Source organism: Heliangelus exortis, chromosome 28 (genome assembly GCF_036169615.1).
Source record: "Heliangelus exortis chromosome 28, bHelExo1.hap1, whole genome shotgun sequence".
In the NCBI taxonomy this organism is placed as follows: domain Eukaryota; kingdom Metazoa; phylum Chordata; class Aves; order Apodiformes; family Trochilidae; genus Heliangelus; species Heliangelus exortis.
The window spans coordinates 3,173,130-3,200,192 of NC_092449.1; the positions used below are offsets into that span (position 1 = coordinate 3,173,130).

A 27,063-nucleotide genomic window follows, 5' to 3' on the forward strand; every position below is an offset into this window, starting at 1 on the left:
GCAAAATCCCATTCTAGACCCACAGGGATGGATCCCTCACTCCCCAGGGGTTCAGACCCCCCAGGAGCTGATTTTATGGAGCTGTAGCAAACCCTTCTGGTTATTTTATGGTTTTTCTTCGGTGCCGACCTGAACTTGAATCCCTCAGCCCAAAAATAAATCCCAGGCTCCCAAACAGCTTCCCGAGCTGCACCCTGGCCTTTTTTGGGGGGGGGACACAGGGCCCAATTTTCCATTTAGCAAGAGCAGAGTGGGGTAAATCCCTTCCCTGCGTGTCCCAGGTGCCGATTGCTTTTGGGGATCGATCACCTGTGGGAATAAGAGGGGTGGGTGGCAGGTCCCCCAGGTGCCACCCGTGTCCTGCGGTGTGGCCGGGTCCTGCCCGGCGTCGGCTCCGGCTGGGGGAGGGGGGGGGAAGGTCACGTCCCGGGGCTGCGAGTGACCCCTCCGTCCCCCGCAGAGACTCATTTGGAAAGCAGTCCCGTGAAATTTAAACTCATTAGAAAGTCCCCAGCCTCTCGCTGGCACTAATTGGCGAGGTTGGTTTAATGAGTTTTCAGCCACACGTTGCCTGTGGGCTCCGTCAGGCGCCGCGTTCCCGGCAGAGCACCGACCAACTCGGGACACGTGTGGGGAAGGCTGAGTGGGGCTGGTGGTGGGGACAAAGCTGTCCCCAGCGTGTCAGGGGGACACGAGTGGTGCCAGGGGTAGGCTGGATCCCCAGGAGGTGACCCCATGGGGTTTACGCGGGGGTCTCCTGTCCCCTCCCCCCTCGCTCGGGGGGGTTCAAGCAGCACCCGGGAGCGGCTGCCCCAGCGTGGGGTTATTCCCTGAGCAGGAGTCATTAACCCGCGTGGGGTGATGCGTTGTCATTGCCACCCAAACCGTGCCGAGCTGTCACCTCGGTGCTGCGTCCTTTGCTGGTCTGGTCCCGAAAATGTTCTGGGAATAGGGGTGGGGGTTGGAAGCCGAGCGTGGCGACAGCGCGTGGCTGTCCTGCTGTCCCCAAATCCCACCCGGATCTCCCGGGCTGAGCCTTCCAGCCGGGAATCTGGCACTGGGAAGATGCCAGATCATCGGTGTCCACCCCGATTTGGGGGATTTGGGGTGCAGGGGCTGAGGGGGTGGTGCCAGAAGGAGAGGTGCGGGGATGCCCCGCGGGGACGCGGGGCTGGTGCCACCTCGTGGCTCTTCCAGCAGCCAAGACGCGCAGAGCCGCCCACGGGTGGGCGCCACGGGGGGGCCCTGCGTGGCCTGGGGGTCTCCCCCAGAACCGTGGATATCACCCCCCCATCCCCGGGCAGACGCGTAACTCCTGAACCCAGCCCCGGCTAGTGGTGGGGACGTGTCGGGATGCACCCACGGGGGTTGTCTCGGGTGGGTGTTCTCACCCGCGTGGTTTCCGCCCGTCATTTCAGTGAAATCCCTCAGAAAAACACAACTGGGGACAAAAAACCAGCAGGCAGGAGGCCGAGCCGTGCTGGTGGCTGTGGCAAGAGCTGCCGCGGCGCTGCCTTTGCCTGGATTTCCCCGTGCCACTTAACCCCGCCTTGGCTTTTAGTTTTATTTTCCCCTTTATGTATATTTTTTTTTTTTCCTGCACTCTCAGCAAGTCAACGCCTTGGGCCCCTGGGCGCTGCTGAAACCACAAAACGTTTTCGTCTGCAGCAGCAGCCCCAATTCTGCCCCAGATAAGGGCTGAGGTGGGGCCAGGGGGGGCCCTGTGAGCCCCACCTCACCCCCAGGCCCTCTGCAGATCATCCAAATCCACAGCTCCGAATCCTTGGAAGCTGCCTGGGAGGCCAGCTCAGCCCTGCTGCTTCAGGCAGTGATTTGAATTATTTTAAGTTTTTGTATTTTCAAAAAAAAAAAATTGCATTTATTTTATATTTTGGCCTTTCCTTTTTTTTTTTTTTTCCCTTTGTTTCCTCTCTTACTTTCCTCCTTTTTTCCCCTCTTTCATTTCTTACCTCTTTTTAAAATTTTTTTCCCCCTTGTTTTCCTCTCATTTTTTGCCTTTATTTTTGCATAACAAATTTTGTTTCTTTGTTTTTGCAAGTAGCCAGTGTTCAGTGCCAAGGCTTTTGTTTGTGGGGCTGTTTGTGCCCCATCCCACAGGGGTGATGCTGTCCCCAGCCCTGGAAGGAGGGCAGGGACAGGGCTGGAACTTTGCCTCTTCTCCCAACCCCTCATCCCCACCCAGACCCTGCTCCCACCTTAATTATCACTGATGAGTCTGGGAAGCTCTTGGCCACATCCTGCACCCAGAAGCATCCCCTTCCATGTCTTAGAATCCAGAAAACCCCCTGGAGATGCTGGTGTGACCCCGAGCCATGCGGTGGGTGCTCAGCATCCCCCATGGGCACTGAGTATCCCATGGGAGACCTCATCCTGCATTCCATCCTGGCAATGGGTCCCATTCCTCCTCATCCCTGATGGTGATGGGTTTGTCAGAGATGAGCAGGGTGATGGGGACCAGAGGCTGGTGCAGCCCTCTCCTTCCCTCCTCTTCTTCCTCCTCCTCCTCCTCCTCCTCCTCCTCCTCCTCATCATCATCATCATCATCGTCATCAGGTGGGTGGCCAGAGTCACTGGTGCTGCTGGGAAATCCCACTGGGCTCAGCACCTCTTGCCTGCAGTAGACAAATGGCAGCTCCTCTGGACATGTCACCACAGGACGTGTCACCACAGGACGTGTCACCTCCAGACATGTCACCACTGCTGGTTCCTCAGTCACCAGGCTGGGTTGGGGTGTTCCAGGCCTCGTGCTGGCATCCATTGGTGTCTCCGTGCTGGTGTTTGGCTCTGGCAGCAGCAGCTCAGCTGTGCTGAACCTCTCCGAAGGTTCCAGGAAGCTTGGCCAGGGCTGGTCCTAAGGATCGGGTGGGTTTGGGGTGGGATTCCCATGGGGAACGTGCTGGGGGGCTGGATCCAGGTGCCCCTTGGGACTCACCTGGCTGGTTTCTCCCATACAGAACTGGATGGCTTTGCTGCCCACGGGCTCTGGCAGGGGTGGGAAGAGGAGGTGGCGAGCCCTGAGGAGGGGATGGTTGGTGAAGGGGGGGGTGACAGAGGTGGTGGGTGAGAGGTGAGGGGGCCACCATCAGTGCCACTGTCACCTCTTGCTCAGGTGGTAGACGGCGGCTGCAATGGGGAGGGCAAGAGTGATGCTCAGGTACTTCAGGTGGGATTTCCATGGTGCTCTCTGGGGACGGGCACGGCCGGGTGGTGACATTTCTGTCCCCAGCACTCCGCCTGGGACACAGGAGTTGTTTTTTGGGGTGAGGGGGAGAACCCCCTGGAGAAAACCCTACGGGGAGGGAACAGGACAGGGTCTCCAGACGTTACCCAGTGCCTTGGTCTGGAAGTGCCACCAGGCGTGGCAGGTCCCCTCCCTCTCTGTTGTCACCTCCCAAATGCCCACCCTGTAGGCTGTGCCGGGCCGTAGGTTTCGGAGCGTGTAGTGCGATGCCGTGGCCTCTGCTTCATCATCTGGGCAAACAATAAGGAGCAGGTGGTGGCCCCTTGGTGGCCCACCGGTAGCCCACTCTCCTCCCACCCTACTCACATGTCACGTTGTCCCCCTCCGCTGCGTGGCAGATGAGGTACTTGGCCAACACCCCGGGACAGGCGGCACGGGGGGACGGGCTCCAGAGAAGGACAACGGTGGTGTTCTTGGCGCTGGTCTCGGCACGGATGGGGATGGCCAGAGAGGCTGAGTGGTGCCAAAAAAATTATAATAAAATAGGGGAGCGTTTCAGGATCCCCCTTTTTCAGTGCTCCTTGGTCCCCCCCATACCGTTGCTGGCGTAGTGGTGGGTCACGGCCACGGTGGCCCAGCCCCGCGCTGCTTCCCGGCTGTGCACGGCGAGGCGGTGACACCCCGGGGCTTCCAGCGTTCCTGGGACAGGAATTGGGAATGTGCTGGTTCAGTCCCTGCCGGGATCTGGGGACAGGCACGGGGGAGCTCAGGGGGGTCTCTTGCCTCGCTCCACGTGGATGCTGTTGGCAGGGAAATCCTCTTGGGTGCAAACTCCCCCTCTGGGGGCTCCCGGCAGCTGTTGCTGCTCGAAGCAGAAGGCAGATCCCGGGTTTGGTGCTTCCCACCGCGCTGTCACGGTGTCCCCAGCCACGCCAATGTCCTTGAAGCTGAGATCTGGGATGAAATGGGGCGGGGGGTGAGGGATAGCTGGAAAAATAACTCCCCGAGGGCCGGCGGTGGGGCCGGTACCTGTCCGCTGCTCTGCCGGAACCAGGAGGTGCCGTGCTGGCCCCGGCCCGGCATCGTTGGCCGCTGTCAGGAGGATTTGGTACTCGGCACCGGAGAGGGTGAGGTTGTGCTCTGTCCCTAGCACCACGGTGTCCTCCTCGTCCCCCTGGGCACAGCCACACGCCGGCATGCGGGCCTGCAGGGTGTAAGTGACGTCCCCTCTGTCCTCGGGGACTCGCTGTGGGAGGGAGAGGGGGTGGCTCAGGGGATGACACGGCAGAGGGGATACCCCGGGAGGGGGTTACTGGGATGTCACCCTACCTGCCAGCTCAGCCTCAGCACCCGCTGCCCATCTCGTCCCAGTTTTCCCAGCTGGAAGCTCAGCTCCGGGCTTTCCAGGATTTCTGTAAGAGGAAGGAGCTCGGGTTGGGCTCTCAACATTTTGGGGATCCCACCTGCTCCCTCTCCTCTTCCTCACCCTCAGGAACGAAGATGGAGCTGCTCCAGTCACTCCAGTAGCTGCTCCAGTGGGGAGGCTTGTGCCGGAGCTGGACCTCAAAGGTGCCACCCACCCCCAGGGGACAGGTCACTAGAGGGGGGTGGCAGGGTCAGGAGGGGGGTGAACCCCCCCCTTTTCCCCAGGAGGTGCTCACCCCCCCTCATCGCTGTGGACAAAACCAACCTGAGTCATCCTCATCCTTCACTGCCTTGCACATCACCTGTGGAGACAACCAGAGACAGAGGCACCCACCCAGTAAAACCAGTTTGTTACTGGGACACAAAGGCAGATGCTGCCCTGTGTCCCCCAGACCCTAACAGGGTGAAGGGACCCGGTGGCCAGGAGGGTTCCATCAGCTGGGGCATTATGGCTTCAACCCCAGGACCCTCCTGGCAGGAGGGGTGGGGGGATCCCAGAGGCCACGTTTCATCCATCACCATCATCCCCCTAATCCAGGGATCTGCCGGTGTAATCCCGGGAATCACAGCCTGATCCTGTTACGGGTGGCAGCAGGACAGGGCAGGGCTGATAACACAGCAAAACAGATGGGGCAGGGATGGGTTTGGGGGGGGGAGGGGACAGTGGCATCACCTGGGTTGTCACCGTGCTACTGACTGTCCCCTTGGTCACCTCCAGCCCCGGCAAGCGGTGGTGTTACCTGCACCCAGGTCCCGTTTTCCATCTTTCGGAAGCGAGCCTCCCTCTCTGGTGGCCTTCCCAGGGGGTGGCACGGTGGCCATGGCACCTGTAGCTGCAGCCAGCCACGGGTCTTGTTGAAGGGCATCCCCGTGTGGGGTGGGTCTGGTTTGACTGTAAAGCAGAGGTGGTCTCATGGTTACCAGCACCGGTACCGCTGCCTGTCCCCACCCCAATGGTGCTTACTGGAGTTGTAGAGGTAGAGTGTGACGTTGGGGGTCCTGTGGCTGTGGTTGTCCCAGTGTGCCTCCACCCAGGCCGTGGTGTTGGTGAGGACGTAGACACGGCGATGGCTCAGGGTGTAGGTGGTCCTGGAGCCCACCCTGAACTCATGGCACGTCCGGGGCGTCACGTAGCTGTATGGGAGAAGGCACTGTGCCAAGGTGTCCCCGTTGGACACAGCCATGAGGTCCCCAGGACACCGTGACCAACTCACCAGAGCTTCAGGAGGTAGGAGGTGTTGCCAGCAGGGCCAAGGGGTGGCCAGGAGCAGAGGAACCCTTGGGAATGGCATCGCTTCCAGCAGGAGAGGCCGGTGGGCTCGGCGATGCCTGCGGTGGGGAGGGGGGGTGGGAGGGGTCCCACACCCCAAACTACAGCTGGTTGGGCAAGGTTTGGTTGGAGCCGTGGCATAGCCAGCACTGTGATGCTCACACAGGGAACTGGGTGATTCTCACCCAAAAAAATGCAAAAAACACCATTTCCCCCCTCCCTGGACACGCGGTTCCAGACGGTACCATTTGCCCCAGCTCCTGCTTGCTACTGGCAGGGATTTACCTTCTTCCCCTGCCATGTCCCTGTGGTTTTGGGTGATCATCTCCGTCACAGAGGTGTCACCCCCCCCTCCCCGGGGCATTATCACCCCCAAAATCAGTCGCTTGAAGTTTTCTGCCCTTATCTCCCATCTCCCAGCACAGCTGCACTTACCGCCCCGCACCAACACCAGCACCAGCAGCCACCCCACCATCAGCTGGACTTGGGGGTCTTCCAACCTGCCCCCAATTCCCCCAGCACCCTGAGGAGGGGGGGGGATTCTTTCCTCCCACCCCCCCAACCCCTCTCGGTGCCGGGAGCAGCTCCCACCGTTTCCTCTGCTGCTCAGAAGTCGCCAAGGGGTGGATGGTTCCAGGTAGAAAAGAGGCTGAGGAGTAATTTCACGCCTTCATGTTACCAAAAGCAAAAGAGAAAGCAACCTAAAAAAAATTATATTCCCCTTTTTTTGTTGTTTGTTTTTTGGGGTTTTTTTACTACCAGGGCTCAGCCAAACCCCGCGCCGGTTTTGCCGCGTGTCCCCGGGGAGAAGCACAAGGTAAGCAAAAAATCTTTGAGGTTTTTTTTAGGGGGTTTGGGTTTTTTTTTCCTTTTTGGTGAGTCACAAACTTCATGTTGTGTTTTTGAGCCCTGAAGCTCAAACTCCTGCTCCGGGGTTGGGGGTTGTTCGGGTCTTGGGGGGGGGTTGCACACAGTCGTGAGTGGCTGCCCCCCAAAAAAGCTGTGCCCCAAATTCCCCACCGTTGAGTTGTCCTCCCCCTGGTGACAAACAAAGCCCCAGTGAGGCAGAGAAGATGGTGTCACTGGGACACCGTGTGACAGGGCGGGTGACCCTGGGATGGTGGAACTGGGTGGCACCAAGGGCCGTGCACAGAGTCCCCTTGTTCCCACTCAAAGTGTCCCCTTGTGTGGCTGTTGCTCAGGGCCCGAGGGCAGTGGGGATGGGAGGGTCCCTGTGCCCCCACCCCTCTGTCCCACTGCCACCGGCATGGGGACACCGAGGGTCGGTGTGGCTGGGGTTGTCATGCCAACGCAGAGCAGCCCTGGCTGTGCCGTGCTAAACTGGGCCATGCTGGGCTGTGCCGTGCCAGACTGGGCTGTGACACTGTGGCTGAGGGACACCCGCAGGGAGCCAGGGGCTGTACTGGGCCGGGTGGCCTGTGCCAACCTGGGCTGTGCCATGCTGTGCCAGCCTTGTGCCATGGCACATCCTGCCGTGCTGGGCTGTACTGAGCCAGGCAGGTGGTGCCATGCTGTGTCGTGCCGGTCCCATGCCGTGCCGTGCCAGTCCTGAACTGTGCCATAATGTGCCAGCCCTGAGCTGTGCCACGCTGTGCCAGCCCTGTGCCATAATGTGCCAGCCCTGTGCCATAATGTGCCAGCCCCGTGCCATAATGTGCCAGCCCTGTGCCAATCAGATGCCAGCCCTGAGCTGTGCCATGCTGTGCCAGCCCTGTGCCATAATGTGCCAGCCCCGTGCCATAATGTGCCAGCCCTGTGCCATCAGATGCCAGCCCTGAGCTGTGCCATGCTGTGCAAGTCCTGAACTGTGCCATAATGTGCCAGCCCTGTGCCATAATGTGCCAGCCCTGAGCTGTGCCATGCCATGCTATCCCTGTTCCATAACGTGCCAGCCCTGTGCCATAAGATGCCAGCCCTATGCCATAATGTGCCAGCCCTGAGCTGTGCCATGCCGTGCCAGCCCCGTGCCATAATGTGCCAGCCCTGTGCCTGCCATAATGTGCCAGCCCTGTGCCATAATGTGCCAGCCCCGTGCCATGCTGTGCCAGCCCCGTTCTGTGCCGTGCCAGCCCGGTTCCGTGCCACCCCCGTGCCAGCCCCCGGTGCTGATGCGTGTCCGGTGACGCGTTGGTCCCGCTGGGCGGCGCTCCGGGAGCTGCGGGCGGGACCGGGCCGGTGGCACCGGGCGGGATGGACGAGCCCAGCATCCTGCGGCGGCGGGGGCTGCAGGTGAGCACCGGGAACCAGCGGGAGGGGAGTCCCGGGGTGCCTGGGCTAAAAGGGGGTGCTCCGGGTGCAAATTTGGAGAGGGGGGTGGAGGGTGTCGGGGGTGGGTGCTGGGAGTGAGGGGTGGGTGGTCCGGGGGGTGGTGGGGGGGGGTGCATGTGCAAGAGGTGGGTGCTGCGTGTAGGAGCTGGGTGGTCTGTGTGGGGGTGTGAAAAAAGTGGGTGCTGTGGGGGGGGGGGGGTGCTCTGGGTGAGTGTGAGGTGGGTGTTGCGGGTGCTGTGGGGAGAGGTGGGTGCTCTGGGTGGGGGTGTGAAAGAAGTGGGTGCTGTGGGTGGGGGGGTGCTGCCTGTGGAAGAGGTGGGTGCTTTGGGGAGAGGGGCGTGCTGTGTGTGTGTGCAAGCAGTGGGTGCTGTGAGTAAGAGTTGGGTGCTCTGGGTGCATGTGAGGTGGGTGCTGCGTGGTAGAGGTGGGGGCTGCTTCTGAGCAGCGTGTGATGGGTAGGACAGGAGCTGGGCACCCACCAGTGGGGGCAAGGTGGGCCCCCAGCCCCTCCATGGGGTGCTTGGGGGTTGGGGCCACCCATGGGAGACCCGTACCCCTCCAGCCCAGCACATCTGTGCCAGACCACTGTGCTGGTGCCAATCAGTCCCCCCAAGCTGCCACCCCAAGGGTGGGAGCCAAGGGACACCCACCCATCATCCCCCATCCCCGCAGAGCCCCTGTGCTTGGGGAGGAGGTGATGGCCACAACCCCCACAGCCCGATTTTCCGGGTGACCTCCCCCCTCCATCCCCTGGGGCAGAAGGGAGCCGTGGTCGCTGGGGCCCAGCGGGAGCTGTCAGGGTGTTGGAGGGTGGCACGGAGCTGCCTTCATCGAGCTGGCAGCTCTGCAGGGCAGCACAGCTGTAGGCTCAGCCTGGGAAACAGCCCGGAGCTGGGGATGAGGCTGATGGAGCCACAGCCATGGGGTGTGGGGCTCTTGGCTATGGGGGTCACTCCCTGCAGTGCCAGGGGACAGCTCAGCCCTGTGCCAGCATCCCCCTGGCAGGAGGGGTGGGAAGGGGCCGCCACCAGGGAGCTAATGCCACCCCGCTGAGCAGTCCCTGATGTTGTCCCCGGTAGCTTCCCTGATCCCATCCCTGCTGCTGTCCCCGAAGCCATCCCTGATGCCATCCTGATGCTGTCCCCAAAGCCATCCCCCGATGCTGTCCCCGCAGGGATCATCTGACTCTTAATCCCGGCTCCCAGCAGGACCTGCTGATGGGAGATGCTCTGTGCCAGGCTGTGTCCCCCGTGGGTGCTGGCACTGACCCCCCCAGGATGCTCAGTGGATGATCCTCCTGTCCCCAGGGATAGCAGAGGACCCCTGGCAGTGATGGGTGGTGGGTGTCACAGGGCCCCTCTGTAGCCCTGCACCCACAGACGGTTGGGGGGGCTGCACTGTGGGCTGGGGGGCAATGTGGGGGGCAGGGGTGTCTGTCCTCTGTCCCACTGTCCCATCTGCAGGTGGCTGAGCAGCAGAACTCTCAGCGTGACCCTTTGCTGCCTCTTCTTCTGCACAGGGGCTGGTGGCAAAGCCCAGGGTGTGGCTGGGGGTCTGGACTGGGTGACAGAAGGGATGGGGAGGGGGTGCTGGGGGTCTCCTGCTCCACACAGGGACCCTGTGCCTGGGGTCACCCCGTGATGCTGAAGGCACTGAAGCACCCAAATCTCCCCAGCCCCAGACACCCACCCCCAGCACCCACGCCTTCCCCAGGGGCAGACACACACCCGTGGGCCCCGGGGCTGCCGAGTCCCCTCTGCGCCCAGGCTTGATGTCACCCGTTGCCATGGCGATGCTGCTGCATCACTGCGTCACAGCGCCCCAAACCCTGGGATTTCCTGCCTGGCGTGGGCAGGGGGATGGGGAGGAGGGTGGAGGGAGCACCCTGGGATGGGAGGGGGGTTGTGGGGTGCAGGGCTTCTGCTGTGTGTCTCCACATGGATGGTCTGTGTGGAGAATGTGTTTAAGCTGCTTAGGGGTACAGGGGCACCAGCTCAGGGTGATGATGGGGTATTAGCTGGCACATGCCCCCACCACACGTGCCAGCACCCCCCAGTGCCAGGGGACACATCAGTCCCTTTGCTGTGTCCTTCTCAGCGTGCCAGTGGGGCCTGTGCCACTCCATGGTGTGAGCCGGTGGCACACGGGTAGGTGCTGTGTGCCAGCGTGTGCCACGCCGGGAGGATGGCACGGGCTGGGATTGCTGCCCTTTGCCCCGTGACACCACCTGCCAGCAAACAGCTCCGGGAAGAAATATTCCCAGCTCCTGGAAAAATAAACAGTGATGGGGGGTCACCTGCTGCTCCCCACAGCCAGGGTTGGGGGACAGGGTGGGGAGCAGGGCACAGCCACCACCACCAGGGCCACTCTCCGGCCAGGTGGCTGCTGCTCTGCCACCTTGGTGCCCTGAGGGCTGGCCAGGGGCCATCAGCCTGAGGGACCTCGCAAGGCAATGTCCCCAATGTCCCCTCGCTCTGACCCCACGTGGGCTGTTTGTCACCCTCACGTGTCACCCTGGTGAGCAGGGACCGTGACACCCCAGTGCCCAGGGCTGGCTGCAGGCAGCAGGGATGCGCCCAGGCATGTGGGTGGGGGTCCCACGCTGCCCCCCACCCCTTCCCCCACCGAGGCCACGGGGCACCCTCTGACCCTGCCTCCCACTTTTCTTGTTGCAGAAAGAGCTGAGCCTGCCACGCCGAGGAAGAGCGTAAGTCCCCGAGCTGGGCCACCGGGTGTCACCGGGAGGGACCCGCGTGGGGGTGTGGCACCAGCACCACGGGGGGTGGCAGTGTGGGTGACATGGAGGGGTCCTTGTGCCCAAATCTAGAGTGGCATTGCTGTGTTCTCCAATACTGGAGGGACCTGGTTGTGGGTGTACTGGAGTATACTGGGATTTACTGGGGTGTATTGTGCTCTGCTGCAGGTGTTCTGGGGTGTTCTAAGTTGTATTGGGGTGTGCTGGGGTGTACTGGGGTGTGACAGGAGGCTGTTGTGAAGCTGCTGTGCTGGGGTTGTGCGTTGGGCTGTACTGGGGTTACTGGTTTTGTGTGGCAGTGTTATACTGGGGCTGTTCTAGGGTGTTTTGGGGTTGCAGAGGTAATGGGGGGGGAGGAGGGGGGTCCTGGGCTGGGGCTGTCGTGGTATCACAGGGCCGTGTGCCGGGGGCGTTGGACCTGTACTGGGGGGCACCAGTGCTGTACTGGGGCTGTGTTAGGGGTGCACTGGTGTTATACTGGGGCTGCAGCATCTCAGCCTCACCAGCGCCCCGGCACATCCCGGGAGAGGTTCGGATCGGGGCTGCAGCTGTACCGGACCGGGCAGGGCAGGGTGGTACCGGGGACCCGGGGGTGTGGACCCGCGCCATGCCGGCTTCTGCCGTACCGTGCCGTGCCGTGCCGAGCCGTAGGGGCGGGCCCGAACCCGGCGGGCCGAACCGGGAGCCCCGGCGGGGCCACGGGAGCCGCCCAGCGCGGGGGCAGCCGGTGCGGCGGGAGCGGAGCGGGGCGACAGCGGCGACATGAAGTCGCGACGGGACAGACTGAAGATCCCCTCGCTGACCTTGGAGTGAGTCGAGGAGGGCGGGGTGTGCCGGTACGGGCACCGGGGGCGGGCGGCGGCGGCACCCCGGGGCATCCCTGTCCCTCTTCATCCCCACCCGCACGTCCCAGCCCTTCCTCCCGCAGCCCCCAGACCCCCCCAGTGAACCCCTCCCCCCGCTCTGTTCCCCGCCGCAGCTGAAGCCCCCGCAGTGTCCCCCTGTGCCACCTCTGTCCCCCTCCCCTCTCCCCACCCTGCCTGCCCCCCCAGTCCTTGTCACACCCCCCACCCCCCCAGTCTTTCCCCCTCTCCCAGGACCCCTCAACTCGTCCGTGGGGGGCTGTGCCAGGGGGTGTCCCCCCCCAGCACCCACTGACAGGGGGCTGGCACCTCTTGCCTTGCAGCTTGTCCCCGAGCAGCCAGAGCCCGACGCTGCTCAGCCCCTGCAGCCCCTGCAGCCCCCTCCTCACCCTGCACCCCTGGAGGTAAGACCCCCCCAGAACCCTCCCTGGGGGCACCCTGCCCGCCAGCTCCAGGGAAACGGGGGGACTGAGGTGGAGAAGGGGGCAGCAAGAGGGGTGTCTGTCCCACCCAGGGGTGCTCTGGGGCACCCAGAAAGTAGGGACATGGTCTGCCCCCAAACCTGTGCATCCCAAAACCGGGGGGCTCCAGCTCCATTACCAGCGGGTCCATTCCCAATGGGAGCACCATCGAGGTTGCTCCAAGCACCCTTGGGTTGGTTTTGGGGTGGTGGAGCAGGGTGGTAGCAGGGATGGTGCCTTCATCCCACCCGTGAAACCTCCCTCACCACCTTGTCTGCTCCTCCATGGGGTCTGGGGAGGTGGGGCTGCCCTGGGGGGACAGGTGCCCCCCACCCAAAATGCTGCCAGCATGCCCCTTGCGGTGTCCCACAGGGTGCTGCTGTCACAGGGGTGGGTGGCTGTGCCCTGGGGACAAGTTGCAGTGGGGCACATGGTGTCACCCCCCAGCCTGGTGTCCCCGTGGCACCTGAGGGGCAGAGCTGTGGCCTGCCTGGCACCCAGGGGTGACACTGGGTCACCTCTGTCTACCTGCTGGGGACAAGGAGCTGGTGAGGAGCCCAGCACCCCCAGAGCCATTTGGTGCAGGCAGGAACCAGGGTGCTGCTTGCACCCTGCCTGCACATGGGGGGGGGCTGGCTGGGCCACCCCTTGTCCCCCATGACCATGGCACAAGGGACAACAAGCGTGGCCACGTCCCCCAGCCAAAGCTTCGAGGAGGGTGGTTTTAGGGGGGTCACGGTGGGGTCAGGATGGGTACAGGGACAGGCAGTGTGGCAGCACCCCTGGGTGCCATTCGGGTGCCACCACGTGGAGTTTTGTCTCCGGCACTGCAGAGGATGGATGTCACTGGGTCTCTGCTCGGGATGTCCCCAATTAAACATGAAAGCTGTCGTGGGAGGGGTGTCTCACGGGTGGCACAGTGCCACCTCCCTCTCCCCAGGGGAGACCCCAGGCTGTGGCCACCCTCGCTGACTTGGGGGTGGGGGGAGGGGAGAATTTGTGCCCCTCAAATCCACGAGTGGTGGATGCTGCATTTCCATGGCAACCCTGCCTCCATTTTGGGGTGCTGCCCCATCTCTGTGCTACCCCAAACCCCATTTTGGGGTGCTTCACCATTGCCATGGCAACTGTCTCCATTTTGGGGTGCTCCCTCCCGCACCTTAATGCTACCCCAAGCCCCCGTTTTAGGGTGCTGCCCCATCTCCATGGTAACCCTGACCCCATTTTAGGGGTGCAGCCCCATCTCTACGATAACCCCAACCCCGTATCAGCAAGCTGCCTCGTTTCTATGGTAACACCCCCCCCTTGCCCCCACCCACCCCCTCATTTTGGGGGTGCTCCCCCCACCGTCTCCATGGAAACCTCGACCCCGTTTCGGGGCGCTGCCCGTCTCCATGGTAACCCCGGCGCCGTCGGGCGGGAAGGGGCGGGCGGCAGCGGGAGCGCGGCCCGGCTCCGGTTCCTGCCCTCGGTTCCTGCCTCCGGACCCGGTTTCCCGGAGAGGTCCAGGCCTCGGTTCCTGCCCCTGGCGGGTTCCGTTGGGCTGTGCCGGTGGATCCGGCTGAGCCCCCCGCCATGTCGGACCCGAGCTGCTGGGGAGCCGCCCCGCCCGGTTACCGGGGCCAGCGGTCCGCCGGGGCCCTGCTCCAGCGCTCCAAGAGGTACCGGGGGCTACGGGACCGTGGGCTGGGGGGGGCTTTGTACTGGGAGGGCACCGAGATGCGTGGTTTTGGGGGACTTTGTACCGGGGACAAACCGTGTGCGTGGTTTTGGGGGGCTTTGTACCGGGAGGGCACCGAGGTGCGTGGTTTTGGGGGGCTTTGTACCGGGGGCGAAGCGGGTGTGTGGTTTTGGGGGGCTTTGTACCAGAGACAAACCGGGTGCGTGGTTTTTGGGGGGCTTTGTACCGGGAGGGCACTGGAGTACTTGGTTTTGGGGGGCTTTGTACTGGGAGAAAACCGGGGTGTGTGGTTTTGGGGGGGCTTTGTACCAAGGGTGCCCTGAGCTGCGTGATTTTGGGGGGTCTGTGCACTGGGGGGGGGGGCACAGGGACTCATGGTTTGGGTGGGTTTTTGGTTCTTTGCTTGGGGGCACTGAGCTGCGTGGTTTTGGGGGGGCTTTGTACTGTGGGGGTACCAGGATGTGTGATCTGGGGGGGGTTGTGCACTGATGGCTGAAGGGGGGAGGGGGTGACACCATGCCTGGGGGGGGGGGAGGGGAGGGGAGCCGGGGTGCACGAGTTTTGGGGGGGCTTTGTACTGGGGGCTGTGGTTTGGGGGGTGGGGTCTTTGATTTGGGGTTTTTGTTCTTGGAGGTGATGGCTTGGGCATAAAGCCCTGTCCTGGTTTTTTAGGGGGAAAAAAAAGGATGTTTAAGGCAATGTGGAGGTGGGGGGGATGTTCCCATGGAGGGGGTGTCTTCAAATATCACCGGGGGCTGGCAGAGAGCAACATGGTTGCAAATGGATCCATCCAGCACCCCATCCCATCCCCTGCTTCACCTGGGCTGTGGGAATTCCACAGCAGGAGGGGTGAAGAGGGGACCCTTAATGATTAATTAAAGGTGTTGGATGGGGTTTTCTGACCAAGTGGTGGTGGGGGGGGGGGACACACAACCTCGGGAGGGATGCGTGTTGGGAGTGGTGATCCAGGCAGTCATCCGACTCCATCGGAGCGTGATGAGGTTGTAATTCTCCTGAAGGGCAGAGGATTTATTCTTCTTTCCTCAGGATTCCTAGAATCCATGGCCAGAACAGGGTCTGGCCTATTTTACAGGAAGCATATGAGGTTATTTAGTGGGATTAAGAGATCTGAGGGATCCTCATTTCCCCGTGGGAGGGGCTGGGGGTGCTGAGGTGATCAGCGTGGGGCAGGGACCGGGTGGGTTTGTGGCTGATGGGATTCTTCTCCTCCGTGGATGCTGCCTGGGGCTGTTCCCACCTTGCACGCGGCAGGAAAACGTGCTGGGAGATGTAACAGGTACCAATTCCCACCCACTAAAGGGAAACTGAGGCACAGGGAGGTGTGGGGCTATGTCCCACGGTGTGGGGCAGCTGCTTTGGGCTGGTTTCTTGCAGTGCAGAGAAATAAGTTTGGGTGGGACTTGTTGTTCCCTTGGAGGATTTGGGATTTTGCTCTTGGAGGTGCCTGGTGCAGTACTGGGTGTTCCAGGCTGGATTAATAAGAGCACCCACAGCTCCTGAGGGACCAGAGAAGCTCTGTTGAGGGATTTTGGGTGCCTGGTGGGGTTGTGCCTGGTCCATGCCAGGCAGCGTGTGGTGTTTCACCATCCAGACCTTGATCCCCAGCCTCCCGCATCCCAGCCTCCCCCATCCCAACCTCCATCCCTGGAGGCAACCGAGTTCAGCGCCCGTCACAAGTCATGGAGAAGAAATGTCATGGAGAGGGAACGTCATGGAGGAGAAATGTCACAGAGCAACTTGGGATGCAGCTGCTCGGTTCACTGAGCGTTGCCCTTAAACACAAACCTATCCCACTGGAAACTGATTTTTCCAGGCTGTGGTGATCCATGGCCACTTCCCAAAATCTCTGGGCACGTGAGTGCCATGTGCCTGTGGAGGGATGGGGAGGAAAACATTGTCTGCAGCCATGGGGAGAAGAAGGGAGCTGGGAGCTCGTGCTCTTCATCACGTAGCCAGGAGCCACCAGCTTGTGCTTTGAGCCTGCACCCACTGCCTTCCCCTGCCCTCACCTCGCTGCCAGACAATGGCCTGGGACATCCTCCTGGGACATTTGTCCTCCTGGGACAGTTTTGGGCTCAGATCCTGGGGGATGCTGCAGCCCCTCGGTACCCGGCACCTCCCGGCTGTATCCCGGTGAGGATGGGCGGGTGACTGTCACCCTTGGGCATCTCACCCAGATGGCTCCGGGCCACCCAGCCCTGCTCGCCCAGGTCCTGCCAGACCCATTTCCTGGTTAGAACCATCAGGGATATTCTCCAGGGATGGGTCCTGCCCGGAGGATGGGGCTTGCGGGGAAGCTGCCGGATTCATCCCATCCCGGCGGGATGAGCTGACAGATCCCCCCATACACACACCCCCTGAGCTGGGACAAGTGACAAATCGTTTTCACGTCAGCTTCGAGGTCACCCCGCCTGTCACACGCTCCCCATCACCTCTGGAATAAGCGCAGGAGCAAGGCTGATGGTGATTTTCTGCTTGGTTTTGGGGGCCATTTCTGAGGTGATGGTGGCAGAGAGGGCAGCGAGGCCCCAGTTCCCCCTCTGAGGCCCCGGTTCTCCCCTCAGCCCAGGTTCCCCCTTAGGCCCCGGTTCCTCCTCAGGCCCAGCTTCCCCCCTCAGCCCCAGTTTCCCCCCTCAGCCCCGGTTTCCCCCCTCAGCCCCCATTCTCCCCTCGGCCCCGGTTCCCCCTCGGCCCTGGTTCTCCCCTCTGAGGCCCTGATTTTCCCTCTCAGCCCCGGTTCCCCCTCAGCCCCAGTTCCTCCCCTCAGCCCCGGTTCCCTCTCAGGCCCCGGTTCCCCCCCTCAGCAGCTCCTTTGGAGCCAAAGATGCGTTTGGAGCCGGAGTTTTCCTGTCGGGGAAGGATGGGAAGCAGCTGGAGATGCTGCCAGAGCTGAAGGGGGGGTTGAAAGGCTTCGAGGTGGTTGAGGAACCCGAGGGTGGAGTGGGCGGAAACAGGAAATGTCCTCGGCCTCCCCCCCCCGCCATGACACCCTGAGAGGGAACTGTCTCCCTTCAAGGTTTGCTTTTCACTTCCCAAATGAAACAGAGCAATTCCCCCCCCCACTCCATGTCCCCTGCCACGTCCCTCTGTGTCCCCAGGGCTATGCGTGCACCCCAGGCCCGGGAAGTGCCTCTGCAGCCCCCCCCCCCCTCCTCTCCATCTTTATAACATCTGGGCTCGTGCCTCAGTTTCCCCCCATGGCAGCTGCAGTTGGTGCTTTCTCTGGGGGTGGGTGCTGAGCTGGGGGTGCTGGAGTGAGGAAAGCAAACGGAGGGGCTGGGGAGGGGGGGATTGTTGAGGGGAGGAAGGGGTCTGCCTCCCCCCCCTACCTCCCAACCCATCGGGGATGAGCCCCAGGGTGTGTGGCCCAGGGGGGCACCCAGGGACCCCTCGTCCTGGGTGAAGGGAAGGGGTTGGGGGGTCCCTAAGCAGCCTCCCCTTGGCTTGGCTGAGAGGTTGGGTCTTAGAGGTTTAGGGGGGGCTGGTTTTGCAGGAGGGAGCACCCCAGGGCAGGGAGGTGCTGGGTCCCCAGTGGGAGGTGATGGGTGCTGGGTGTGGAGCTCTGACTGTGGGTGTGGGGTTCTGACCATGGGTGCAGAGCTCTGCCTCCACCTGTGGAGTTGGCTGTTGGTTGGTGCTGTGTTTGTGCATCCAGAGGGTGGGTGTGTTGCCAAAAATTGTTGTTTGCACCCCAGACACCACCTCTGCCCTTCATTTCTGCTTTTGGGATCAGGGGAGCATCTCTCTGCCTTGGTCCTCTCCATTTTAGGGGTGTCTCTGGCCATGGTGTGATGGCAAATCAGGTCTTTTAATTAGTGTGGCCCTGAATGATTTGCATCCCAAAGGAAGGCAGAGAGAGGAAAGGGAAGGTCATCCTCAGGCTTGCACAGCTTCTGCTCCAGGTCAGCTTTACTTCCCTCTCAGCAGAGGAAAAAGTAACTTTGATAAGTTGTTAAAAAAAAAAAAAAAAAAAAAAACCAAAAAGAGGGAAAAATAACTTTGATGAGTTTTTAAGTTGGGGTTGAAATGGGCAGAGGAGAGGGCAGGAGCAGGGCTGCAGCATCCCTGCAGGACAGGGGGGGCTTTTGGAGGCTGGGCCAGGCTTGGAGAAGGGCTGAGAAGGGAGGAAAGGAAATTCCCAGCAGGAGGATTGAAATCCTGGGAGTTGGAAGGGTGGGAATGGAAGTGGGGATGTGGAGTCCTGCTCCTGGTGGATGTCACCTTGTGGATGTTCTGGTGGAGCTCAGCGGGATGCTAGGATGGGGGTGTCAGGGGGTTGGGGTGTCAGGGGGTTGATTGTCAGGGTGTTGGGGGTCTCAAGGTGCTGACACTGTCAGTCTGGACCCACACTGCTTTCCCCTGGGTCCCTTCTGCCAAGTGGGACATTTGCCAGAGCATTATGATGCCCAGGGCCACCACAAAAGCTCAGGGGGGGGTTCAGGGACCAAGTGTCCCCCCTACTATAAAACAGGGATCACCAAATATGAGGAGATTTATCAGATCTGGGGACATTTTCCATGCGATGGAGCCAGACTGGGCTGGAGCTGCTTGGGCATTTCCATCACTTCCACCTTTTACATCCCATTTTCCTGCACTTGGGCCAAAGGGGCTGCCCACTTCTGCCCTCCCCAGCCTGCCAAACCCAAAAGTGGGACCTGGTGAAAAATATTGTTATACTTTTATATTTATTGTTAAAAATAACCCTGCCAGCCCATCTTGGGTCACGGTGAACCCGGGAACAGTTTTTCCCCGTGGCGAGAGATCCATAATCAATGGGGTGACAACAACTGTGTCCCCTGGCAGGGGGATAGCAGATCCAAGCCCATCCAGCCCTGCCTGAGCCCATCCAGCCCTGCCCACCCTTCACTTCCTCAAATTAATTCCTCTTTTTTTCTTTTTCCCTCCCTAGTTGCCGAAGCAGCAATAGGAAGAGCTTAGTGGTGGGCACCCCCTCGCCCACCCTCTCCCGTCCTCTCTCCCCTCTCTCCGTGCCCACAGGTAAGAGTTGGCACAGGGAATGGGATGAACATCTCCCAAAATTAACCCAACTATTTGGGAGCCTGATCCTTCTGCTCCTGCAGCACCTCGTTAGCAGCAGCGGGCTGGCTCCTGGCCTTTTCCAGGCAGGAATAGCTTGGAAAGTGATTTATTCCTATTTCCCCTGGAAGGAGCAGCCCAGGGATGGGTTTTGGGGATGATTTTTCCTCTTTTTTCCCTACAGCTGGCAGCAGCCCCTTGGACAGCCCACGCAACTTCTCTGCCAGCACCTCTGTCAACTTCCCCTTTGCTCGCAGGTGAGCTCCCACCCCCCATCCCTGCCTGTTAATATTCCCTGATAATTAATAGTCCACCCACTGGGACTGTTCTGTTGAGCTCAAATGATTTATTTTGACTTTTGTTCCTTGGTGTTTTTTGTTGGTTTTTTTTTTTTTGGTTTTTTTTTTAATTTTCTTCCCTGATTTTTTGCTCTGCCCCCATCGGTGTCTCCCACCATCCCAGCCATGCTCCTCGGACTGACAGGTGAGTCCCAGGGATGTGAGGGGGTTGCTCCTCATCAGCACCACCAGGGTGGGAGATTTTCCTCTGGGAATTGGGTTCCCTGCAGCTCCAAGAGCAGAAATATCCCCGTTCCCATCACACCATCTCCAGCTCAGTCCCACTCCCAGCGCTCCTGGCAGATGCCAAAAAAAAAAAAAAAAAAAAAAAAAAGATGCCAAAATCCTGTTTAACTGATGAATTAATTGCACCCCTGGGGGTGGATGGCTGAGTTTAACCCATCGATCATCTGATGGAAAAAAGATGGAGGCTCCTGGATGGTTTTCAGGCTTGGAAATCAGTGAAAAGCCAAGGGGGTTGGGGAGCACAGGGTGATGCCGGTGCTGGATCCATTCCAGCTCCTGCCTTCCTCGGACCCGCCCAGGAAGCAGCAGCAGGAGGTGAAGGGCCCCTTCTTGACCTGGACGTGGCCCCAGCCTGTTAGAAATGGCTCCAAGAGGAAACATTCACCTCCTGTTTATAGCCAGTGCCTGCTGGCTCCCCGTGGAATCCCAGTTTTTCCCAGAATGAAGTCCTAGAGGCTGATTTTTTCTCTACTTAAAAATCGAATTTTTCACAGGCTTCTTTGACTCAGCTTCACCACCAGCCCTGTCCCTTTCCTGGGTCCCCACTCATTGTCACCAATCCACGGGGTGGCCAAACAGCCCCCCCTCACCCCAACCTCCCTGATTTCACCCCTTTTCAGTCCATTCTGAGAAGAGGTTTCTGGGTTTTATCACGCTCAACTCGCATCCTTTTCCTCATCGCTCTGGCATTAATTATTTGGATTTAAATGTGGGGTTTTTTTTTTTTCCCCATGTGTGATCATCACACTTCCACCCACAGGGCTGATGGCAGAAGGTGGTCACTGGCTTCACTCCCCTCCTCTGGCTATGGGACCAACACCCCCAGCTCCACTGTCTCGGTAACGTTTGCTTTCTCATGGCTGCAGGCAAGAAGAAACCCAAAACTTGATTATTTTGGTAAAATGGCTCCTCAGCCCCACAGCATTGGGTCCTGGGCAGCCCCCTCTGCTCCTGGAGGATGCATCAGCCACGGTGGCCTTGCACAGGGGCTTGAGGGACACACAGAGCTCAGCTTGGAGTGTCCCTGGGTGTCACCAATCCTTGGGTGTCACCAATCCCCAGGTGTCACAGCATCCCCAGGTGTCACAAGACCCTCGGATGTCACAGCATCCCTGGGTGTCACCAGTCCCTTGGTGTCACCAATCCCTTGGTGTCACCAATCCCCGGGTGTCACCAATCCCTGGGTGTCACCAATCCATGGGTGTCACCAATCCCTGGGTGTCACCAATCCCCGGGTATCACCAATCCTTGGGTGGCACCAATCCCTAGATGTCACCAATCCCCAGGTGTCACCACTCCCCAGGTGTCACCAATCTCCGGGTGTCACCAATCCCTAGGTGTCACCAATCCTTGGGTGTCACAGCATCCCTGGGTGTCACCAATCCCTGGGTGTCGCCAATCCCCAGGTGTCACCAATCCTTGGGTGTCACCAATCCCCAGGTGTCACAGCATCCCTGGGTGTCACCAATCCCCAGGTGTCACGGCATCCCTGGGTGTCACCAATCCCCAGGTGTCACAGCATCCCCAGGTGTCACAGCATCCCCGGGTGTCACCAATCCTTGGGTGTCACCAATCCCCAGGTGTCACAGCATCCCCAGGTGTCACCAATCCCCAGGTGTCACCACTCCCCAGGTGTCACCACTCCCCAGGTGTCACCACTCCCCAGGCCCAGCCCCTCAGCATTCCAAGCCTCCAACGAAACCCCGCGGGACGTTTTCCTGGTGGGTTTCCTCCTCCCCTGCCGGGAAGCCGGGCTCCATCTCCTCACCTCCATCATTTCTCCTTCTTCCCAGTCGTCCTCCTCCTCCCAGGAGCGCCTGCACCAGCTCCCATTCCAGCCCACCCCAGACGAGCTGCATTTCCTTTCTAAGCATTTCCGCAGCACGGAGAGCGTCACGGATGAGGAGGGGAGGCACTCGCCCTGCCTGCGCCCACGATCCCGGAGCCTCAGGTACAGCACCCAGCACCCCCAGCACCCCCCGGCCTGCCAGCACGCCCTGCACCTCCTCTGCCCGTTTCTGGGGTGTCCTCAGCTTCTTAAGCTCCCCCCAAGGCAGCGATACCTCCCCGCACCGGGGTTTTGCCTTTGTTGGGGGAAGCTGGAGAAGTTGTGGGTTGAGGTTGTGGATGCCCCGTCCTTGGAAATGCTGAAGATGAGGCTCTGAGGAAGCTCAGGTAGTTGATGAAGATCCTGCTTACTGGTCTAGATCACACAGAATGTCAGGGCTTGGAAGGGATCTGTAGAGAGCATCTAGTCCAACCAGGGCAGGGTCACCCAGAGCAAGTCGCCCAGGATGGTGTCCAGGTGCCCAGGTGGGTTTGGAATGTATCCAGAGATGGAGACTCCAGCACTTGTTCCAGCACTCTGAACTCTCACAGTAAAGAAGTTCCTCCTCTTGTTTAGATGGAGCTTCCCATGTTCATCTTTGGGAACCCATTACCTCTTGTCCTGGGCACCACTGTAAGAAGATTGGCCCCATCCTCCTGACACCCACCCTTCAAGTGTTTCTAAGTGTAACAGTGACCTTCAAAAGTCCCTTCCCACCCAAACCATTCCATGACTCTCTGGTTCTAAATTCCTTGATTTTGGGCCTGGGTTCTTGTTCTCAGCATCTCAGGCTCTGGTTCTCAGCATCTTCTCAGCTGTCGGGATGTAGCATTTCTCTCCTGGAAGGTTTCCTGAGGCTGAAGCTGGGGAAAAAGTGGAATTTGTTCCAAAGCAGTTGGTTTGCAGCTTCTTGCTCAATTGCCTCAAAGGTTTCAGTGGAGAGGAGGAGACCACTGAGCAGGAACCGAAGCAGTGGCCATCCTTGTAGGGATGAAACCCTGCCTGTTACTGACTGAAATGTCATTCAAATCAGATTAATTATCTGACAGGGGTTTGTAGGTGGCAAGGTTGTCACTGAGGAGGTGCCAGCTGGGCAGGGCAAAGGCTGAGCCAGGCCCTGGGGCTGGTTTGAATCACCACATTTATTTTATAGGGGTTAAAGAGTTGCTGGCTGCTCCCATGAGCTGCTTTGCATAATGGGATCACCAGGCAGGGGCCTGGGAGAGGCCACATTGGGTGAGGGGAAGAGAGGAACAAAAGTTCCAGCGGCCACCAAAGGGTTTGGGTTTTGTTGGTGAGCAACAATGGTGAGAACTTGTGGGATCCAGAGGGAGGAAAGGATGAAATTGGCCTTCAAAGCCAAGCAACTCATGAACCAGCCTCTTGCCTCTGGATTTTCAGGTGGCTTAAGTTTGGAGACCTCCAAACCACCACAGTGGGGAGGGATGCTGCTGGAAGTGCTGGCCCAAGGCTGCAGGCTTTGCTTGGAGGAGCTTTAACTGCTTGAGATGGGGTGTTAGGAGGAGAAGTGAATTGCTTTCCAGGGGTGGTAGCTCTTTGCAGAGATGTAAATGACTTGGGCCTCATAACACAGCTGCTTTCCTCCCTCCACAGCCCTGGACGGACGAGTGGAACGTTTGATAATGAGGTTGTGATGATGAACCATGTCTACAAAGAGAGGTTCCCCAAGGTAACTGCCAGGACCAGAGAGCACGTTAGTGCCCCCCCAGCATCCTGACAGCACCTTCCCCAGAAGAACTTCATCTCCAAGATGGAATATGGAATGTGTGGGTAGATAGCAGGGGGTGTTGGAGAGAAACTCAAGACCTCTGGGTCTCCTTCATCACCCGTGTAGGCAGAAGTCTCTGGAGATTCTGCTGGAGCTTTTCCAGCCTACTGGAAGCTGGTTCCCAGGTGGGGCCACAGATCTGGGAGCTGCAGGAGGTGGTAGAATGACCCCAGCTCGAGCCCAACAAATGATGTGGGAATGCCTGTTCCTGGGCATCACCATCTGCTCTGCCTTGCAGGCCACAGCCCAGATGGAAGAACGTCTGCAGGACACCATCACAAACTTCTCACCAAGCAGCACTCTGCCACTGGCAGATGGGGTGTTGGGCTTCATCCACCACCAGATCATAGAGCTGGCCCGTGACTGCCTGGCCAAGTCCCAGGGAGCTCTCATCACCTCCCGCTACTTCATGGAGCTGCAGGAGAAACTTGAGAAGATGCTCCGAGATGTGAGTATGGGGCTGTTCCCTGCCTGCTGGCATCTCCTGAGGCCACTGGGGGACACTTGGTTTCTGTCTCCTCTCTGCCAGGCTCAGGAGCGTTCTGAGAGCGAGGAGGTGAAGTTTATTGATCAGCTGGTGAGGAAACTCCTGATCATCATCTCCCGTCCTGCTCGTCTCCTGGAGTGCCTGGTAAGACATGGCAGCTCCTGATGTGTCTTGTCTTCTGTGGTTCACACCTTGCACGGCAGGCGTGGACCATGAAAGACAAAGCATCTTCACACCACCTTGCCTGATCCACCCTGAGAACTGCTGCTCCTCACCGTTCTGGCCAGGCTGCAGCAAGGAGCTAAGGAAGCTCCAATCTCCTGCAAGGATCCAGACCCTGTCCCCAGTTGCAGATGTCACCTGCAAGGCTTAGAGGAGAGGCTTCACTCTGCAAAGTTCTTGCTCCTCAACTCTTCTTGGTTTTCCCCGTCCAGGAGTTTGACCCAGAGGAATTTTACCATCTCCTGGAAGCTGCAGAAGGACATGCCAAAGTTGGCCAAGGAATAAAGACTGATATTCCCAGATACATCATCAGCCAACTGGGGCTCGTCAAGGACCCACTGGAGGGTAGGGGAGCTCTTGGGTTGGTGGCCTTTGAGAATCTGGACTCCCAGTTTGGCACTGGGAGGTAGCAGGAGGACTGGGAGGGCTGAGCTGGCATCCTGGGGTGGGTCACAGCAGGACCAGGACAACGTCCACGTCTCCTGGCCAGCCCCACTTCCCTCATTATTGCTCCCCACACATTCAGCAAAGCAGATTAAGCTCAAGAACGCTTAATCCAGAGGAAGCCACGACCTTGAGGGGGGGGGAACACCATAATCCCTGAAGAACATGGGAATGGCTACGGAAAAAAAGAGAATTATATAAATGTTTGTCCTCGGGTTGAACTTCTTACGGCCGTGACCCGAATTTCTCCCTGCTCAAGAGAAGTGTGGGGCTAAATCTCCACAGGAACTCCAAGTTTGGAGGGAAAGTGGTTGGTGGGGGGGTTGTTTTGGTGGAGGTTGAGCATGAAGAAAGCGAAAACCATGCCTGTCTTCTGCAGAAATGGTCCAGCTGGATCACTTTGACAGTGGGAACACCATCACACCAGAGAACGATGACACCTGTGAGGTGAGCATTCTACCTGTGTCTCACCTGTGTGCTGCCTCCACCTTTGCCCTGCCTCATCCCACACCAAAGCTCCTTGCATGAGCTCCCCTGCTACCTCAGGCTGGGAGATGTTAATTTGGGTTGTGATTCACAACCCCTCAGCTGGCCAAAGCTCAGAGTGGGCTCTTGGTCTACGGAGCATCTTGGCTTCCTGGTTTGGGGTTTGTGGCTTGAGACAGCTCAGGAGGGGAATGTCCTCTGGCAGTAAGGAGCACTCAGGGGTGATATGTGATGGTTCTTTGTGAATTCCTGCCTAAAAACCCTCTGTCTCTTCTTCAGAGCCAGCCTTCAGCCACTGTTCCCAGGAGGAAGCCCTGTGAGGGGGACTTTGAGACCATCAAACTGATCAGCAACGGGGCTTACGGGTGAGTTGGGAAGTTCCTAACACTTGTCTCCATCTGTAAACACCTCCAACATCCTGATCCAAGCCCCACAGTGCTGTGGGGTTGGTCCTGCTGCTTGGAGGACACGTTTTGAGGTCCAGCCATTTTGCTCTCTCCTAGGGCTGTGTACCTGGTGAGGCACAGGGAGACACGGCAGCGTTTTGCCTTGAAGAAAATCAACAAGCAGAACCTCATCCTGAGGAACCAGATCCAGCAGGTGTTTGTGGAGAGAGACATCCTCACCTTTGCAGAGAACCCCTTTGTGGTCAGCATGTTCTGTTCCTTTGAGACCAAGCGACACCTCTGCATGGTGATGGAGTATGTGGAAGGTGAGCACAACATCTGGGACTGGAGGGAGGGGGAATATCAATGTCTGAGCACCAAGGACACCACCTGAGCATCTGGAGGGTCTTGCTGGGAACCTGCTTGGCAGGAGGACAGCATAGCCCTGCTTGGGGACATCCCTGAGCCCCCCCATGCTCCAGAGAACCCCTGTCCTCACAGGGGGGGATTGTGCCACGCTGCTGAAGAACATGGGCCCCCTGCCTGTGGACATGGCTAAGATGTACTTTGCTGAGACAGTCCTGGCCCTGGAGTATCTCCACAACTATGGAATTGTCCACCGAGACCTCAAACCTGACAAGTGAGGACATTGGGTCAGGTCTGAAGGAGGAGAGGATTTGGTTTGGGTGGGGATGGGAGAGAGGGACTGTTCAAAGTTTAGAGGGTGAGGCAGAATGAGGTGATGGGGCTTGGTGCTCACAGATCTGGTTCTGGGCTGTCGCTCCAGGATTAGATTTCCTGGGGTCTGGCTGGTCCTCCAGAAGGAAAGGACATCACTGTGGGCCATTTGTCTTGCAGTTTGCTCATCACCTCCATGGGCCACATAAAGCTGACTGACTTTGGGCTGTCAAAGATAGGCCTGATGAACATGACCACCAACCTTTATGAAGGGCACATGGAGAAGGACACTCGGGAGTTCATGGACAAGCAGGTACGAGATTCTGCTCCACTTGGCTCATCTGCCAGCACCAGAGATGGGGATAACCTTGGGCCCTGTCACAGAGGTCACTACAGAGGTGTCAGGAGCTGTTCCCACACAGGTCTGTGGCACTCCAGAGTACATTGCTCCAGAGGTCATCCTCATCCAGGGCTATGGGAAGCCTGTTGACTGGTGGGCCATGGGCATCATCCTTTACGAGTTCCTGGTGGGCTGCGTCCCCTTCTTCGGAGACACCCCTGAGGAGCTCTTTGGGCAGGTCATCAGTGGTGAGTGTTTATGGCAACTTGGCTCCTCAGTTTGCTCTTTCCAGCTGTCACAACTTGTCCTTAACACCTGGAAACCTTCATTCCTTCATTTCATACATGGGAGAGCTGCCTCAAACTTTCATTTCCTGGTTTGGGAGGATGCTGTGACTTGTTGCGGCTCCTGAGAGAAGTTCCTCATGCACAGAAGGAACTTCTGTGACCTCGCATTCTGTCCAAACTCTTCCAGCCACTCCAAAGTCCTTTTCCTTTTCCCTTCCAGATGAAATTATGTGGCCGGAAGGGGATGAGGCTCTTCCTGCAGATGCCCAGGACCTGATCACACGGTTGCTGAGACAATGTCCCCTGGAGCGCTTGGGCACCGGTACGTGTGGAAGCCCCCACTTCTGACCAACTTGAAACCAACAGGTGTCCTGCCACCTCGAGCCTCTCCAGCTCTGGGTTCACCCTGGGAAAGTAGCACAGGGCTTTGCTCCATCCTGTTTTAAGCCATTTTCATGGAATCATGGAATGGTTTGGGTTGGGAGGGACCTTCAAGATCATCACTGTGGGCAGGGACACCTCCCAAGC

The 27,063-nt window shown here is 59.3% G+C and overlaps 2 protein-coding genes across 10 annotated transcripts in view; one reads left to right on the forward strand and one right to left on the reverse strand.

Moving 5' to 3' along the window:
• Positions 1-2,011: 2,011 nt before the first annotated feature.
• Positions 2,012-6,480, reverse strand: IL12RB1 (interleukin 12 receptor subunit beta 1). The gene is made up of 13 exons (XM_071727958.1): positions 5,842-6,480; positions 5,592-5,761; positions 5,368-5,519; positions 4,893-4,929; positions 4,689-4,799; positions 4,532-4,614; positions 3,986-4,448; positions 3,800-3,901; positions 3,569-3,715; positions 3,349-3,492; positions 3,120-3,255; positions 2,954-3,035; positions 2,012-2,872 (listed from the first exon to the last, which is right to left on the reverse strand). The coding sequence occupies exons 1-13, from the start codon at positions 6,036-6,038 to the stop codon at positions 2,387-2,389; spliced, it is 2,310 nt and encodes a 769-aa protein (XP_071584059.1). The 5' UTR covers positions 6,039-6,480; the 3' UTR covers positions 2,012-2,386.
• A 1,582-nt stretch (positions 6,481-8,062) lies between these two features.
• The window catches only part of MAST3 (microtubule associated serine/threonine kinase 3), an 85,507-nt gene continuing 66,506 nt past the window's right edge, over positions 8,063-27,063 (forward strand). For 5 of the 9 annotated variants that reach the window (XR_011722779.1, XM_071727824.1, XM_071727825.1 and 2 more), the window contains exons 1-18: positions 11,315-11,750; positions 12,128-12,208; positions 18,877-18,965; positions 19,189-19,261; positions 19,467-19,487; positions 20,349-20,427; positions 21,382-21,539; positions 23,031-23,106; positions 23,444-23,653; positions 23,735-23,836; positions 24,127-24,259; positions 24,738-24,805; positions 25,124-25,209; positions 25,348-25,556; positions 25,732-25,870; positions 26,089-26,221; positions 26,331-26,496; positions 26,756-26,857. Coding sequence is in view for 8 of the 9 variants with exons in the window: in XM_071727824.1 (XP_071583925.1) it covers positions 11,704-11,750; positions 12,128-12,208; positions 18,877-18,965; positions 19,189-19,261; positions 19,467-19,487; positions 20,349-20,427; positions 21,382-21,539; positions 23,031-23,106; positions 23,444-23,653; positions 23,735-23,836; positions 24,127-24,259; positions 24,738-24,805; positions 25,124-25,209; positions 25,348-25,556; positions 25,732-25,870; positions 26,089-26,221; positions 26,331-26,496; positions 26,756-26,857 (1,972 nt within the window). In the remaining variant the exon portion in view is untranslated. Of the gene's footprint in view, positions 8,148-10,861; positions 10,894-11,314; positions 11,751-12,127; positions 12,209-13,021; positions 13,927-18,876; positions 18,966-19,188; positions 19,262-19,466; positions 19,488-20,348; positions 20,428-21,381; positions 21,540-23,030; positions 23,107-23,443; positions 23,654-23,734; positions 23,837-24,126; positions 24,260-24,737; positions 24,806-25,123; positions 25,210-25,347; positions 25,557-25,731; positions 25,871-26,088; positions 26,222-26,330; positions 26,497-26,755; positions 26,858-27,063 lie in introns of those variants that run through there. The other 4 variants (XM_071727830.1, XM_071727831.1, XM_071727828.1 and 1 more) reach the window with 2 other exon arrangements.

Bases quoted from the DNA above. Each gene is read 5' to 3' on its own strand.
- IL12RB1 (XM_071727958.1), bottom strand. From the start codon at position 6,038: ATGCCACGGCTCCAACCAAACCTTGCCCAACCAGCTGTAGTTTGGGGT. The intron at 4,800-4,892 runs GTTGGTTTTGTC...ACCCCCCTCTAG, and splicing joins GAAGGATGAGGATGACTCAG to TGACCTGTCCCCTGGGGGTG. The intron at 3,493-3,568 runs GTGAGTAGGGTG...TTGTTTGCCCAG, and splicing joins GGAGGGGGACAACGTGACAT to ATGATGAAGCAGAGGCCACG.